General features: G+C 37.4%; 2 protein-coding genes across 2 annotated transcripts in view; one reads left to right on the top strand and one right to left on the bottom strand.

The window, feature by feature from the left end:
• Positions 1–6487, top strand: part of LOC119596106 (dihydropyrimidine dehydrogenase [NADP(+)]-like) — a 14832-nt gene extending 8345 nt beyond the window's left edge. The window contains exons 8-21 of the mRNA XM_037945248.1: positions 333–502; positions 730–940; positions 1132–1316; positions 1502–1599; positions 2410–2527; positions 2709–2873; positions 3016–3168; positions 3403–3523; positions 3833–3952; positions 4149–4291; positions 4517–4693; positions 4851–5072; positions 5383–5540; positions 5669–6487. Of these exons, the coding sequence (XP_037801176.1) occupies positions 333–502; positions 730–940; positions 1132–1316; positions 1502–1599; positions 2410–2527; positions 2709–2873; positions 3016–3168; positions 3403–3523; positions 3833–3952; positions 4149–4291; positions 4517–4693; positions 4851–5072; positions 5383–5540; positions 5669–5780 (2153 nt within the window). The 3' untranslated portion in view covers positions 5781–6487. The remainder of the gene's footprint in view (positions 1–332; positions 503–729; positions 941–1131; positions 1317–1501; positions 1600–2409; positions 2528–2708; positions 2874–3015; positions 3169–3402; positions 3524–3832; positions 3953–4148; positions 4292–4516; positions 4694–4850; positions 5073–5382; positions 5541–5668) is intronic.
• Positions 6488–15715: 9228 nt separating this feature from the next.
• On the bottom strand, positions 15716–17280 carry LOC119596108 (N-alpha-acetyltransferase 40-like; the record flags this gene model as incomplete). The annotated part of the gene is given in 4 exon segments (XM_037945249.1): positions 15716–16046; positions 16218–16376; positions 16649–16810; positions 17135–17280. Coding segments are annotated over 4 exon segments (441 nt in total). The 3' UTR covers positions 15716–15937.
• Between the last annotated feature and the right edge of the window lie 220 nt (positions 17281–17500).

Raw genomic sequence — 17500 nt, 5'->3', positions numbered from 1 at the left:
CTTGCCTGTATAATTTATTTATTACTTAAAAAAATAGAAATCAGTTCTCAAGTTTCCAGAAGTGAAACATGCATTTGATATTGAGAAAAAAGAAGAAACAAAAGAAAATGAAAGTTTCTGTGTACAGGACATGCATATCTCCCCAAAATTTTGTTAAAGTCCAGTATAAAAATGATTGATGAGAATATAAAACTACTGTAAAAAGATAAATACTTGGCAAACTGAAACCAGCATAACATATCTGGACAAAATTATAGACATGCTTTTAAAAATAAGAAATAAAAAAGAGAGAAAGAAATTAACACTGGTGACTTGTTTTTGATACTTGGCAGGAATGTGTGCTTGTAAGGCCCAGCTACCCTCAATTAAGGGTGTGGTTCTGGTTCTCGGTGCTGGCGACACGGCCTTTGATTGCGCAACATCCGCTCTTCGCTGTGGTGCAAAGCGGGTGTTTGTAGTGTTCAGGAAGGGCTTTACAAACATACGTGCTGTACCTGAGGAGGTGAGGCCTCTTGTTTGTTACTTTATTTTTGTCGTACATTGCAAAGCTTTTTGTATATTTTGTTGTATGTTTCTTTTGTGTGTTTCATAGTTCATTTAAAATTTTGGATTCTTCAGACCAAAATATGATTTTCTCAAAACTTGTATGATAATAAATAGAAAAAAATCAGCAGCTTCTTCACTTATCCATTTTCTCTCATGCAACTAACTGAAGGTTCTCCTATTCAGATGGAACTTGCAAGAGAGGAGATGTGCGAGTTCCTGCCCTTCCTCTCACCACGCAAGGTGATCGTTAAGAATGGCCGTGTGTCTGCAATGGAATTTGCTCGCACAGAGCAGACCGAAGATGGCTCTTGGATTGAGGATGAGGATCAGATTGTGCGGCTGAGGTGTGACTATATTATCTCTGCATTTGGATCAGGCCTGACAGATGAAGACAGTAAGTGAAGAGTTGATTGGCCACTAAACTATTTAATAAATGGTATGAAGTATTATTGTTATCAATCATTGCTTAATAAAGGATTTTTTCCCCATAACCAATGTGTCTTCTTAGGAGAATATATATATTGACAAAACCAGTATGTAAATAATATTTTCTGTCTGCGAATCTGACGAGTAATTATCTTGCAGTCAAATCTGCTTTGGCTCCTGTAAAGCTGAATCGTTGGGGCCAGCCAGATGTGGATAACCTGACCATGTCATCCAGTGAACCAGGAGTATTTTGCGGAGGAGATATTGCAGGCATTGCAGAAACAACGGTTGAAAGTGTCAATGATGGAAAAACTGCTGCTTGGAACATTCATAAATATCTTCAGGTAAATCTAGAATTTTTTTTTTTTATTAATATTAGTATTGCAGGAAATTTGAAATAATATATCTAGTTCTGAAACCGATGTAAATAACAGTTTTTAAATATGAGAATAGATTGTGAATTACATATTTGTTACCTATAAAAAAAAAAAAAAGGTTTCTAACAGGACTTTGATTTTTTTCTCAACAGTCTCTTCATGGCATATTGATACCAGACAAGCCACAGCTGCCAAAGTTCTACACTAAGATTGATGAAGTGGATCTCTCAGTCACCATCTGTGGCCTAAAGTAAGCTTTTGTGGTAATGGAATTTGTTGTTTGTTTTCCTTTTTCTTAATGACTACTATTATATAAATATGTACCAGTTGTTAGCAATTGTGATTTTATTTGTTATTATTTTTTCTTAACCCATTGCTGACGGGTGGCATGTACGTACATGCCATGGCATGGCGGGACCATCTGCCGGGGGCACGTACGCACATGCCATAGAGTATGCATGGACATGCCATGAGTTTTTTTTTTTGTTACAATCACGGCAAAAGATTATTTTTTTGCCAGTGAAAGTGTGATTAAGTCGGTTCTAACACTTTCTCATTTTTACCATGCAACAAACAAAAAAAATGCAAGAAACCGACAATTTCAACTCCATGATGCCACACACTGCTTATTTTATTCGGACTATAGACCGAATAATGATCAACTATGGAGTCTATATAACAACAAAAATACCCTTCAGTCTCGATTTATCAGGAAGTTTGGCAAGTAGAGACTGTAAAAAATAATGAAAATTGAAAATACAACATATCTTCGTAGTATTACGAAGAAACGGCACGGGATGCTGGTATTTGGCATGAGTGGTCGCGCATGCTCGGACGACGATATAAGCCCCCGGCAGCGAGGCCCCGGCCTCTATGAATGCTACCCGTCAATTATGGGTTAATTACTGCTATTATTTACACATGTAATTGTAATTGTATTTGCCATAATTTTTTTTACAAGTTACTTTCAGTATACAAACATGCATAAGTTGTTTACAACAGTAATCATAGTGCCATACTCAGAGCAATACCTAAAGGCAGGAGTCTTTGTCCATTGAAGGTTCCCAAATCCCTTTGGCCTGGCATCTGCCCCACCAACAACAGCCTCTGCGATGATGCGACGAGCCTATGAAACAGGCTGGGGCTTCTGTGTCACCAAGACCTTTGCTTTGGACAAGGTATTGATGTGAATTTCATGAGCTACTTGCATGTGGAGGTGAAAAAAAATATATATATATATATATGAAAAAAGAAATTAAGAAGCTTTATATATAAGAAAAATGAAATTAAGTTTATGGAATCATAGCAGTTTGATGAATTTAGAGTCGAGACTTGCAATGGAAACGTCACTGTTTACAGGATATAGTAACGAATGTGTCACCTAGAATTGTTCGAGGCACAACATCTGGACATATCTTTGGTCCGGGTCAAGGGTCCTTCCTCAACATTGAACTAATCTCAGAGAAGACCTGTGCTTACTGGCTGCAGAGCATCACTGAACTCAAGAGGGATTTCCCAGATAAGGCAAGACTTTACACACAGAAGAATCAGTTACTTAAGGCTTTATCTTATTAATTTTTTTTGTCTTAACAACCAGTGTATTTTATTTCCTAAAATCTGATATATAGCAATTAAGAGAATATGCTTACTTGATTTCTTTCTCCAGATTTTGATTGCTAGTATCATGTGCAGCTACAATGCAGAGGATTGGACGGAGTTGGCCAAGAAAGCAGAGGAGGCAGGTTCTGATGCCCTTGAGCTGAATCTTTCATGCCCTCATGGTATGGGAGAACGGGGTATGGGTTTAGCATGTGGTCAGGTATGAGCTTTTAGTTTTCACTTCATGGTATATTAAAGTAATTTCTGTACTTATTTTTTCTTCATGGTATCAATATATTTATGCATATCTATCTATCTGTGTATTTGTGTGTGATTTTCAGTTTTTAATCCTAATAGAATGCATTAATTGTATGAGCAGTATATATTCAGTGGCATTTTTTTCATAAAAACCTAAGGAAAAATATAGTCTGTATCTGTAAACCAAAATCTGCAGGATCCTGAGCTAGTGCGCAACATCTGCCGCTGGGTACGAGCAGCAACAACCATTCCTTTCTTTGCCAAGTTGACTCCAAATGTCACAAACATTGTTGCTATTGCAAAGGCTGCATATGAAGGTAAATGTTTTTACTGTTATATAATAACTCAATAACCAGTGTCATGCAGAAGGTTATGTAAATAATTTCAGATTCATGGTAGAGGGCTGAAGTTAATAGATTATATGGTATTGTTGTGGTTGTCATTACTGTATAGTTTCCAAATCCACATACTCCATGCATATTGAAAAATGATAGTGATAACTTATAACATATTCTGATTACAATTTTGATTCATATTCTGATTAAGATTTTGATTCCAACACAAAAAATCATCTTATATAGTCTTAATGAAGTAGCTGTACATGTAGCTTTTCTCTTACAAAACAGGTGGAGCAGATGGTGTAACAGCCACGAATACAGTGTCTGGCTTGATGGGTCTTCGTCCAGATGGTTCTGCTTGGCCATCAATTGGAAAAGAAAAGAAGACAACCTATGGAGGAGTGTCTGGTGTGTAAATAAGCATTTGATTATATTTAGATCCTTTTAGAAACATGTTTGGTTTTGATCCATTTTGGCTATATTTGTTTTGGCTATAATTTATTCAGGCAATTATTTGTTTTTCAGTTGACAACTTTCCCTTCTTAAATTCTCATGGATTTTCATTTTGTGGATAGATAAATCATATTTTCCATTTCTGCAACAGGTAATGCAATTAGACCCATTGCACTGCGTGCTGTGACAGCAGTTGCCCGTGCTCTTCCTGGCTTCCCCATCCTAGCCACTGGTGGAATTGATTCTGCAGATGCTGGCTTACAGTTCTTACTTGGAGGATCTTCAGCTCTACAGGTATGTTTATGAAGTTTCAGCTCTAATAGTCCTAGCTATATATCATGTGAAAATGTTACTATTAGAAATGTACTTAGTAGGTTATAGCTATAGATTTTATTATATTTGCAGTTCTGATCCCCATTGTAATTGCAGTAGTACAATACACAGTAGTGATCATAAAAAATAAATAAAGATAAAGATTGATTCATTGTTCAGCTTGCTTTACCTTGTATGAACCTCCAGGTATGCAGCTCTGTTCAAAACCAAGACTTTACGGTGATTGAGGATTACATCCTGGGGTTGAAGGCCTTGCTGTATATGCGTTCTGTGGAGTCCCTGAAGGACTGGATGGGACAGTCACCTCCTACGCCCAAACATCAGCTTGGCAAACCTGTTCCTGATATAGATTCCTCTGGAAAAGTATGCAAACTCAGGAATTTTTAGTAAAAGCTGATTGATTAACATTACTTATTAAAGAGTTGAAGATGTATTTAAAGAACTGTTCATCTTTCTTAATGTTACTGTGTGAAGAGTTTTTTTTTTCTTAGTATAATTAATTTTTATATCACTGTTATAGGTCCTGCCAAACTTTGGGCCATACCGGGAAGAGAAAGAAAAGAAGGTCGCAGAACATAAAGTTGTGGCCGACATACTAGAGCCAAAACCAGAACCTCGTGTAACTGACGGCCCCCAGTACGGAGTGCCATCTGTTCAAGAACTTATTGGTCTAGCACTGCCAATGGTAGGCACATACGGAGAGCTGGATAATAAACAACAGAAGGTTGCACTCATTGATGAGGTAGGTTGAATTCAGCTACAGATGAGAAAGATGAAAGATGAGAAAAAATATATATACTGTATATATAGACACAAATGTATTAATTTATTTATGTACTGTAGGTAGGTGTGGGTTTATGCGAACATTCCACATAATCATTGTAATCATCTTCACCTTTTTTGCTTTTTTAATCTTTATGTTCAACCCAATTGTTATATCAAAAATTTGTAATTGATGCTTTTTGAAAGAGAGCACAGTATCATGTGTAATATGTGGAATTGGTACAAAAAATCCTAGGTCTGTGAGACATTTTTTTTTTTTTTTCAAACAGGATATGTGCATTAACTGTGGAAAGTGTTACATGACCTGCAATGACTCAGGTTACCAAGCCATTACTTTTAATGAAAGGACTCATCTACCCCATGTCTCTGATGACTGTACTGGATGCACACTTTGTGTATCTGTCTGCCCCATCATTGACTGTATCAGGTATGTTCAGTTTATGGTAGCACTACCTTTGGATTCATCATATGGTAAACTATTTATGAGATGTCTTTTTATCACTCTTTACCAATTAAAGTTTGCATTGTTATAAGCAAATATATGTCTTTCCACAGAATGGTTGACCGTGATGGCCCATACATTCCCAAGAGAGGTGTCCCCTTAGATACTGGTGTTGTACCTCGCATTCCAGCAGTGGCTCCTTCTGAGCTTTCATACTCTAGCTGAATATCATCCTAACATTTTACTGTTTTTCCATGCAAATTACATCATGCGGTTTTTACAATTTGTGTATACCAATGTAAATTGTCATGAGAGTTTATGTACTTTGTTTAAGTAATGAAAAGTATATTGAATCTATCATTATATTCTTAAATTTGTATCATACTGTTGCAGTGCCTGAATAAGAGAAGATATTAAATATAATTTTATTTCTTTGTTAAAAGAAAATAGTTTGCTCGACCAAATTGATAAATATTCAGAAGCTGGATGAATTAACCCCAAACACCCACAAAAAAGAATAAAACAAAAAATCTTATTGAATTTAAACAAAATTGAGTAATGATTTAGTATTCATACTTATCATATATCATCAGAGTAGAAGTGCCTTATCTTGACATATATAAAATGAATAATGTATATATTCTTTTTCCTAAATTTTGAAATCAATATGTGAAGATTTTACAATATTAAATAATAAAACTAAAACTATTTTCTTCTATAGTAAGACAATAGTTACTTCTTTTCTGAAATTCTGCAATATTTTGAAATACAATTAACTAAATCATGATACTTGATACTTTTATTCTACCTTCAGACCATTCCTTTCTGTTAGTACTCTGAAGTAGTTTATAAATACAAGAATCTATCAAGGAAAAACAATTTAAAAATTTTAAGTGACATGCATATAAATAAAAGTAGACTGACCAAAAGTGCCCATGTGTTATAAATCTCCTATCTTCAAAAATCCTCTAGAAAAATCCCAGGCTTTTTTAAACATTGGTGTAAAGTGTCTTTGAGAGAGAGGAGGGGGAGGGGGGGGCTGGGGAATGAGCCCTTGGCCCTCAAAATTTGCCTCTCTGTATTACTTAATGACAAAACATGAATTTTTTCTAGATATCAGAATAATGAAATTTCCATTTTGATGTATTAAGAGCTAGCCCAGGATTGTTTTTGTTTATCAAATTTACTATCTCTATCACCTTTGTAAAAGATTAATTCCTTTGCTTGATACAAAAGGGAGGCTGACAGATTAATTTAATGGACTGAAAGTGAATTTGTAAGAAGAATGGATTTTAACATCATTAGTGAATCAGTAAAGCATGAAAGGGATTACTTTAGCAATTGCTCATATTATTGAAATGAACAAATCATTAATATTATTATCACAAGTGAACAATGATTTGAAAAAGAGTAAAATTCATGTCCATCATCAGTGCTTACAAAGTACAAACAAAAACATTATTTTCTTGAAAAAAAAGTTAAAAACAGAAATAACATGTAAGATTTCCAGTTATAAATCAGTTGTGTAGAAAAAATATTCCAAGCATAAAACTACAAAAAAATGTAAAGCTGCTAGGTAGATAACATAAATTTCAGTCTTGCCATTAACATAGAAATATTAGATATTTATCCACAACATTCCCTTTCAGTTCATTTAAAGGATTTTATTCAAACACTCAATATTAGCATTTTTTTTATTGTTCTTTCCCAGTCACACACGTACCACAGTACTGGACTGCAGTTAGTTTAATTGCTTTCAAAATATAATATCACTTCTGCTAATTTCACAAATATATGGTTTGTTTTTACTTTATACTATTATGAAATAAATCACTGCATGGTCATCGTTAAGATTTAATATCTACCTTTATACTGGGGAAAAAATCTATCAAGGCAGTTTTGAAGCCTTGAATCTTGAATATTGTATATGTATAGATGATACATAAACATAACATGTAATTCAAAGAAGCAAAATAAAGAGAGGATGAGTAATGATAATACATTTTAAATCTATAAACTGTGATAGAAATGAAGACTGAAGACTGATAATATACAATGGTGTCTTGCATAATAATCTTTATCAATAATTAGAGTCAAGAGTTGGTCCCATATCCAAGTGGATATGTCTGTAAAAGAACATACTTACTAAGCCATGGGATTATGCAGCAGGGTGACCAGTTCCTTTCTGCCTCGACTTTGACCCTAGCATGCTGATGCCAGCATGCCAGTACTCACTCACAGCTGAGTTGACTAGGAACAAACCAAATACATTGCAAAATCATTACTCTTCTATTGAGCAATGCCACTTGTGTATATGATAAAGTAAAAAAGGAAATTTCCATTGTTCATGGAAACACATAATGCCATTCACATACATTAACACTAACTGGATACTGAACACTAAAATACTGAAGAAACATTAGGGTAATCCAATTTAAGAACAGTAATATTTCTTTCCAGTTTTTGTTCCATATCTGAATTATCTGTGGTTGTAGTTATGTATAAATATGGGACAAACACTGAAGGTTCTCTTCTCGATTAGGAATTATTTGAGTTTTTTTTTCATAATCAGGATTTACATTGTGGTAGTAGGGCATAAAGAGCTATTTATTTCCACATATAATTAATGTTGGTGCCTCAGCTGGAAAAGACCTCCATTTTTGTAAGACTGATTTCCCTGAGATGAATGATGAATAATGCATATTCTCATACAGCACTTAAATTACATGGTAAAAAAAAAGAAGAGAGAGAAAAAAAGAAACATATAAAAAATCAATTATTTGTTTAACTTTAATCACTGTTGCCAGGGATGACTACTCACTCCAGTGTGGGTAAAGCGGATGCTGGGTGGTACAGTATGTACCTTAAATCTTTAAATATAAACTAAGGCTCAATGGATACATTTTGTACTGCTCAGTACATCATTCAATAGAATTTAAAAAACTTATTATGCATACTCCATTTTCTGTATAGTTATATATGGGTATGCTATGCATTTGAATTGCTTCAGTCACGTTTTTAAGCATAGTGAAGACCCAGTGATATTTCATTTCAAGATTACATGAATTTCCCAGTTGGCCTGAAAAAATTATGCAAAAGTTTTGTTTTTCATGATGCTAGTACTGCATGTATAAATGAACTGTCCACTCTGGTTTAGTTTTATTAATCTGGTTTTCACACAGATGGCTCCAGACATATTTAGTCATATAGGAGTCAACTACTTGGCCTACCTGATATTACCTTAACCTATTCCTTTTTTTTTTTTTGGGGGGGGGGGGGAATTATTACTTGATATAATAATAATAATAATGACATAACAATACTTACATAATTTTATAAACAAATTCACCACTGATAGCGTATATATCCAGTGCCAATGAGATAAAACATATTAAGGGATATAATTATTGGCCATTATGGCCTTCCTAATCACAGCAACCATTGCCAGGGAGGACTCACTCCAATTTGGGTAAAGAGGGTGCTGGGTTGTACACTATGAAGTAGAAGTAACTGTTTGCACTGCATTCATTTTTTGTCATTGGTGACGCTTAACTCTTTAAACCACTCCATTTACACTTTGGATAGCTAACACTATGTGACTAACGAAACAGAACCTAAAGATGGTGTTAATCTCTCATAAGGAAACCATTCATATTACCAATTATCTATATATACAATTCACCCAGTATTATTTACTTTAACCCAATGCAGAAATTGCTAAGGGAGTTACTGTGCATGTGTATTGTGTATCTTGTCTTAAATAATACAAAAATTGCTCTCTGGAATTTATAAATGACACATTACCGAAATCTTTAAATGTGAAAATAAAGAAATTGGACTTCAAGAGATATGCCTCAAAATTAAATTAGGAAAAGTTCCTTTCAGGACAGGTAATTAAGCCAACGTCAATTTTACTTTGCTTTACATTCAAATTAACAATGAGAAATCACTGAACCATCAGCTGACTCAGCACTGTTACAATGTCTCCAGGATAGTATTGACTATGTCCACAATCTTCTCCTAGGAGGTACCATGTTTGTACACATTGCTTTATTCTTTATTACCTTATAAATGCATATCCTATATGGGCCGGTTCTAGACCAGCCTCCTCTCTTTTTCATTTCCAACCTACCTTAGCACCAGACCCAGAGGAAACAAAATGTGTTTGTAGGATGAAAAAATACTTTTGTTTCTAAGAGGTGTGATGTATGGACTCCACTTCACCTTGGCTCTGCTGCTTGAGGTTGCTTTCAAATGAGATACTATGGCTTTCCCAGGCGGGGGTTAGTAGTTGATTATCAGGAAGGGCTTTTTCTCTTATTTTTGTCTTCCTTGGTGCTGGCTGCACTATGCAGTTGCTGTGAGTTCACAAATCCAATTCAGTTCAGATTTCTGATTAGGGTCATACATTATTGCTTTATCCTTTACTCTTAGGTAGAAAAAGAGCATTTCTCCATCCATCACACATCCCATTTTTTTATAACAGTACTTAGGTGTTTAGTTTACAAAATATAACTGATATAAAAAAAGAGCTAGGAAAGGTAAGTAATAAAAATGAAATAACATCAAGTCAGATGAATGAGATATATCTAACTGTTAAATGGAACTATAGCATTTTAGGTTTATCTACAGTAAAATCTGAATTTTTTGAGCAGAGTTAATATGAGATGGCATAAACTTTACACAAGGCCATTTCCAGATGAATGGGGATGCTGACAAGTGACATCAGAGCCAGGCTACTACTGGCTAAACAAATTACTTTCCAGTGGAATAGGTTGCCCAGCCAGTATTTATTTAACTATTAAAAATTTTATGCTGCTTAACATCTAAGGTCATCAGCAGTGTATACAAAATATAGTGATAGAGTGGGGCTTGGGGGTAAAGACCCCAGGTAAAGTTTTTGGTTCAGTAAGGCAATGTGTGTGGTTTTACAGAATGTTCAAAGGTCAAAACAAACTAATGTACCAGAAATCAAAGGTTACATAGCATTAAGGTAAAGTATTGTGGCAAAAAGGGTAAATATAGGTTGACAATTTGGATAAGTGGATAGAAGAAGAGGATGAAGAAGAGAAAGAATATGAAAGATAGAAGAAAAGACCTGTAAAATTGAGTTGAGGGCTGAGGTTCAAGGTAAGGATGATCCCTACACTGGGCCTCCGTCTCTGTACAAGCAGGGGAGGATTGGTTAATGATTAGGGTAAAGTTACTGGCTCAAGTGTTAAGAGGGTGGTAATATGGTAGTGAAAAAAGGTAAAGATGGGGAACTGATGGGGGTATAGTGTAAGGTAAAGGTTGTTAGAAGGGGAAGGAGTTAAGGGAGTTGGGAGCATTATGATACAGCATTGTGGCAAAAATGGCAAAAATGAGTTTAATGATTAGGGTAAGTGAACAGATCAAGGGGATGAAAAAAAAAGGAAAAGGAAAGAAGAAAAAACATGCAAAATTAGTTGAGGCAAGGGCTGAGGACCAATGATTTTCTAATTTATTTAAATTTTTCTGCCATGTCAACATCTAAGGTTATTAGTGGCATATACAAAACACAGCAATAGGGTGGGGCTTGGGGGTAAAGTCCCAGGTAAGAAAGTTTTTGGCTCAGTTAGGCAATGTTTATGGATTTCCAGAATGGTCAGTGGTCAAAAACAAATGTACCAGACATCAAAGGTCATACAAGATTATGGTAAATTGTGGCAAAAAAAGGGGTAAAGATCAGTTAATGATTGGGATAAGTGCACAGAAGTAGGGTATGGAGAAGAGAAGGAAAATGAACGAGGGAGAAGAAAAGACCCTGCAAAATGTATTGAGTTAAGGGCTGAGGTCCAAGGTTGGGGTATCCCTATATTGGGCATGTCTCTGCCTCCTAAGCCCCCCCCCCCCCCAGCAACAATGAGCAAGGGATTGAGGGGCTGAGGACCAAGGTAGGGGTGATCCCCTCAGCTTCCATCTCCCGCACAACAACAACGAGCAAGGCCCAGCCAGTATTTCATTTATTGAAAAATTTCTGATGCGTTAACATCTACGGTCATTATCTGTTTATTCAAAATAAAGTGACTGTGTGAGGCTTGGTGCTAAAGCCCCCAAGCACTGAAGCGCTATATGACATCAAAGGTCATATGGCGCTATAGTACTATAAAGTATAATAGCAAAAAGGGTTTGGAATGAGTTAATGATTAGGGTAAAGTTACAATTTAAACAATACTAGATAGTATGGTAGTGAAAAGGTAAAAAGGGGAAGCAGACTGGGTAGTGTATAAGGTAAACAGAAGAGGGAGTTAAAGGACTAGGGAGCATTATGATAAAGTATTGGGACAAAAACGGCAAAAATGAGTTAACGATTAGAGTAAATGAACAGAACAAGATGAGAAAAATGAAAAGGAAAGAAGAAAAAATACATGCAAAATTAGCTGAAGGGCCGATGACCAAGGCAGGGGCGATTCCCTTCACTGGGTCTCAGGCAAAAGCAACAACAAAGGGTAAGAGGGCCCAGCCAGTAGTCTGCCTAGCTCTGACTTCACTTCTCTTGTCTTGAAATGTGAATCATGATACAGAAGTGTCTGTTTCTAGTGCAACTCCTGAAGTTCCAAGCTTTAAAAGTTGAATTACTTTGCATTACAAAATTATTTTTCTGAATGCTAGCTTTGAATTTCTTTTAAAAATAAACCTATAAAAAGCAGTACTGTAACAAGTATGGCCAAGATCTGCTTCACTGCATTGAAGGTTAGAATGGTTAATGGTTAATGGTTAAAAGCAAGAGAAATGTGCTAGACATCTAAGGTCATGTAGCACTATAGTTAATGTTTGGGAAGGGTGGTTGAGTTAGTGATTAGTTGTCTAAGCTGGGCAAAGGAATTGGTGAGTGAAAGGGTTAGGGTCGGGTGTGGTAAGGAGTTAGATTAGATGAAGGATATGTATACGTTTGAGGAAAGAGAATAGGTTGTTGAAGCAGAAAGTGTGGGATTCTGAAAGGATGCCCTGAAAGGTTGGAGGTCGGTGAAGGGAGGATAGATGGGGGAAAGCAGAGGTACGGGTTGTTTCAAAACGTGGGCACAATAATAGGATGTGTGGGATTGAAAGGGGAACATTACAACTGTGCAAGGGACATTGGTTTGAAAGGGAGGTGTGACATAAGGTGTTTTCTGATTGATAAGTATGGATGAGACATAAAGGGAATGGGGGGGATAAGACAAAATAAATAATGGGGTATTGGAGGATGTGTTAGAAAGGTCTCTTGAAGGCATACAATAGATGGACTATAGGGGAAAGGATATGACGAAGGTCAGGTCTGGGGGAGCGGAAACCCGCGAATATTCCAATGAAGGATAGTTATACTTTACTGATCTTGAGGGGGAAGCAGTTAGAGGGTGGGAAAAGGACTGAGAGGTCTGAGATGGGAGAGGTGTGGGAGTTGGTGTTCTACTAGGAGGGGTATTAGGAGATGAGGAAGGGGATATTTGTGACATAAGGGATTTACGTGGTGTATCCAGGAGGGAGTGGAAGGGATAGGGGGGTTTGTGGGAGGGATAATGTGGGCGGGTTGGGGTGGGGGGGGAAATGGGCTTGTGGGAGGGGGTAGGAGGATTGGGTGTCGGGGGGATATCGTTAGGGGGAGGATGGATATCAGCAGTTACTTGGAGTGTGGAAGGAGCAGGAGTTGTAAGATTTGGGGGTTGAGTGTCAGTTTTCATTAGTGTAATCTTGAATTTTTTCAATGGTTTCTTCTTCTGATTTGGGGTTTGGGAGTTTTTGGGGGATATGGGATTTCTTGTGAGGGGGGGAAGAGAGGACTGGTGTCTCAAGCAAAGGAGTAAAGGAAGGTGGAGGTGATTGTGTGGTAGGGGAAGAGGGGGGTGGAACGTTTGTTCTGTCTGTTACGGGTAGTGCGAGGAGGTAGAGGGGAAGGTGTTGGGTTTGTGGTGGTGATTGAGATATCTGTAGTAGAGATTGGAGTGTCTGGATTTAGGATGGAAAAAGAGTTTGACTGGGGAAGGTAGGGGGTAGAAAGGGGGGTTTAGATGTAGGGGGGGGGTTTAGGAGAATTGGTAGAATGAGCAGTATTACTGGAGTAAGGAGTAAGAGGGGAACCCACGTCGACGTGCTTCATGTCGGGCTTCAAGTAGTGTGAGTCCAAGTTTGAATCTGAGAGTTGCTACATCAGACTCAAATTTGTGGGTGGGACAGCCCCTATAAAATACATTATGGGGGCCCCCACAGTTGGCACATGTGCGTGATTGGCAGGGCAGTTAGATGGGGTTTATGGCCCAGGTTGGGCACTAGTGGGCATCTGGCTGGGAACGGCAATGTTTGGCTGGGTGTCCTAGACGCCAACAATTTTGGCACTGACGTGGAGGAGGTTGGTATGGACGAACGGGAGGGATTCTCCTCCTATATAGAAAGTTAAAGGGAAGGTCATGTCTACGGAAGGTAATTTGGCTATGTTAGTGGTTTTCTTTCGATTACCTCTGGGGGGAATGGAGAGCATTGTAATGACCGTTTCATCATAGTCTGTGAGACAGGCAAGTAGGTCTTCTCCACAATCTGAACCAATCTTTGTCATAGATTGGGCAATTTTCTGGGAGATTGATACTGTTCCGTGCAAGTATTGAGGGTTGGATGGGGTTCGCAAGGATGGGGTTACCATATATGTCTGTTAGTTTTGTTAATGCTATAGCTTGGTTTTCGGATGTTACTGTGACAAGACGGGAGCGGGCGGGTCGGCTACGGAAAGAGACTTTACCTACTTGTTTTTGGAGACATTGTTGGAAAGAAGGTGTTGTCAGAGTAGGGGGCTGTGGGAGGGATCACGAAAAATCGGTCCCATTTGGCCGGGCTGAGAGGGTATTCAAATTGTTGTAGTGATAGGGATAGTCGAAGGGCGGGTGCGTGACGATGGAGTAGTGTTGAGGGAGGTAGTGTTATGGGAGGTGGGCAATAAGGCTGTAAGGTATTAATAAGGGAGGTGGGGTGGTTGATTTTTGGAGGTTGTGGGGTAGAGGTGATGAAGTTGAGCGTGCTGGGAGAGTGGAAAGGTTTTTTAAGGCTTGGTTTTTGGCTACTGTACTAGTAGGCATTGATGAGGGGGTAGTTGTTGCAGTGTTCGGAGCCGTGGTCAAAGGAGAGCCTGGGGTCAGGGAATCGGGTGGGTTTACATCGTTGGGGCTATTTGATAAAGGGGCAAGCCTCATTGCCCCTAATAATGGAGGTAAGTTTTCATTGCTGGCCATGGTAAGCCTGGATTTTGTGGGATAAAAAAAAGTCCACCCCTCAGGGTCCCCTTGAGGGATAAGGGCTAGAAAAATCAGGGGAATACCGTGCCCATGGCTCCCTCAGGCCCTTCAGGACTGGCCAAAAAAGTCAGCCTTTCATCCTTTCAGCACGGCTCTCACACCTTAGGAGGTGGATTAGCAGAAGGGTTTGGTGAAGGGACAGAAACGAAAAGTGGGAAGGAAAATAAAGACCATGCAAAATTAGTTGAGTCGAGGGCTGAGTCCCAAGGTTGGGAAGTTCCCCATCATTGGGTCCCAGTCTCCGCCTCCTAAGCCCCCCTACGACAGCAACGGGCAAGGGATTGGGGGGTTGAAGGTTAGAAAGTAATACTGCATAGTCTATGCAATATATGATGGTCTTGCATTTCCTCTTATAAAGGAAAATACCCTAACCATCTTTGAACTTTTGTGGTTTAGTGTTTTCCTGCAAAACTTCATGCAAAGGTTTTGTCATCATTATATTCAATTTCTTGGAAAACGGTTAATGTAATGTGCACTGCAATTCACTGCTGTACACTGCTTTATTTAGTTTTTAAGGGATTATCATTACTAGCATATACTGTTGAGGTGAAAAATATCAATCATCAAAATTTATATTTTACATTTTTTTTTACTTTCCATAATGACATTACGAAAATACTTTAAAATATGAAAATGTTTAGGAAAATGCAAGTTTTACAACACAGAATACTGTATTTCTTTGATTACATAAGCACATATGAAAACCTAAAAGGAAGGAGAGAGAGAGAGAGAGAGAGAGAGAGAGAGAGAGAGAGAGAGAGAGAGAGAGAGAGAGAGAGAGAGAGAGAGAGAGAGAGAGAGAGAAATAAAAATAAAATAAAATAAAAATAAACTGATAGCCTATATAAAGGAAATAGCCTATATAAAGGAAAACAGAGATTTAAAAATTTAACTAAAATTTTCATTAATATAAGAAAACATTAACATTTCTTGCACATTCTTTAAATGGTGGATTGGATGTGGAATGTGTAATACAATTTTTGCTATTACTTCCTAAAAAGATGTCCATATTCACGGACGATAAAAGACTACAATTTTTCTGATGTCTCTTTAATGCCCTTATTAGGTTAACAAAAAATCAGATCTAAGTTTTAGTCAAGTTCAAAGAGAGGTCTTCTGTGTTGGCTTCATTTTGTTCATTTTACTTAGGATACTGTAATCAAAGGTTTCCTCAAAGTTATCTTCTGGAGAAGTCTCGTCAACCTCATATCTGGAAAAATAAAGTCAAAGTCAAAACATATTTACTGATAACACATCTGCCACAATCAATATTAAGGAAAAAGGAGAAGGAATGTAAGTAATTTTGTTTATAAATATAAACATTACCCAGCACTTCATCCTATGCTAATCTAAGAATGCAGTTTTCCGGTCTTTTACTTACTTGCACTTTTCATAGAAAGCCATTGCATCTGGATTATGCTTAAAAACAGTCAACACAACTTTCATCATCTGGTTGGAGAATGCCATGAGCTCCAGAACCTGCATCATGAACTTCCCCAGTCCTTTCTTTTGGTATTCCTTCTCGAGCTGCAACTCATAGCTGTGGGGAAACCAGTGAGTTAATACTCTTTACAGGATAGGGATAGGCAGTCCATTTATAAAATAGGTAGTGGGTTTTCTTTATTCCTCATGTGCATTTATAGAACAGCTAGTGGATTTTCTTTATTCCTCATGGACTGACTGACCCCTTGAGTATGCAAGTGTGCAGACAAATGACTGAAAGACAAGGAAGTTGAACCTCTATAGATGAAAGTATCTTGAATTCAACAGCAGAAGAAATAAACTGAGTAAAGGTTATCCAGTATCTCTCACCAATATAAAACTTCGTCTCCATAATCCATGTCAAATCGGAAGTGTGAGAAAGCAATGGGCTTCTGTGTGTTTGTGTCGTAGGCAATGAGATACCAGGCAGCATCCTCACTCATTTCCTCTCTCTTCTCCCATGCGTGCCAGCCTGCACTGCTTTTTTCATACCTTGGGGAAGTGAAAGTAGTTAGTTTGTGACTACATGGGCTATTCATGAGGAAAAGCCAAATCATCTTGAATTTGTTTAATAAAAAAAATGTGTGTGGTAGGTAGGTAGGGGAGTGGTGGGGGCAAAAATCTCAATAAAACTATCACTGAGAATCATTATACTCTGCAACTTTAACACTTTGCCTGCAAACTGAGAATTCATTATCTTTTTGGAGAAATATTTTCAATAATTTAAGACTGAGGAGTGGAAAATGCACACAATAAACAAAAGCTGTCTGGTTAGCAGTCAACAATAATCACATTTTAAGCAAAAAAGTTACTTACATTGCTTTCATGTTTCTTGAACAGAGCTCAATAGCCCATTCCAGTGTCTCTGGAGCCAGGTCTCTGACTCTCTTGCAAGATAAAGTGCAACTCAGCCCATTTCGCTCAAATTTTTGAAATGTTGGAAATTTGGCTAAAGGATCTGGCTGCAATGAAAAAAAATATATATTTATATAAATAAATATATATAAATGCATATATGTACACACAGACACACACACACAAAGAAATGACATATGCTAAGAATTAGTTCTTTAAAATCATACCAAAATTGACTATTTCCCTTTCATTTCAGCTAAACTAAGTTTTTACATCCTCTACCTCACGCAGCATCCAACTGGGTCAATCAGTGTTAAAGACTCACAA

The sequence above is a fragment of the Penaeus monodon genome, chromosome 37 (assembly GCF_015228065.2).
Source record: "Penaeus monodon isolate SGIC_2016 chromosome 37, NSTDA_Pmon_1, whole genome shotgun sequence".
Classification (NCBI taxonomy): Eukaryota; Metazoa; Arthropoda; class Malacostraca; order Decapoda; family Penaeidae; genus Penaeus; species Penaeus monodon.
The sequence above is the reverse complement of the archived record's forward strand: the minus strand, read 5'-3'. Positions and strand labels throughout refer to the sequence as shown.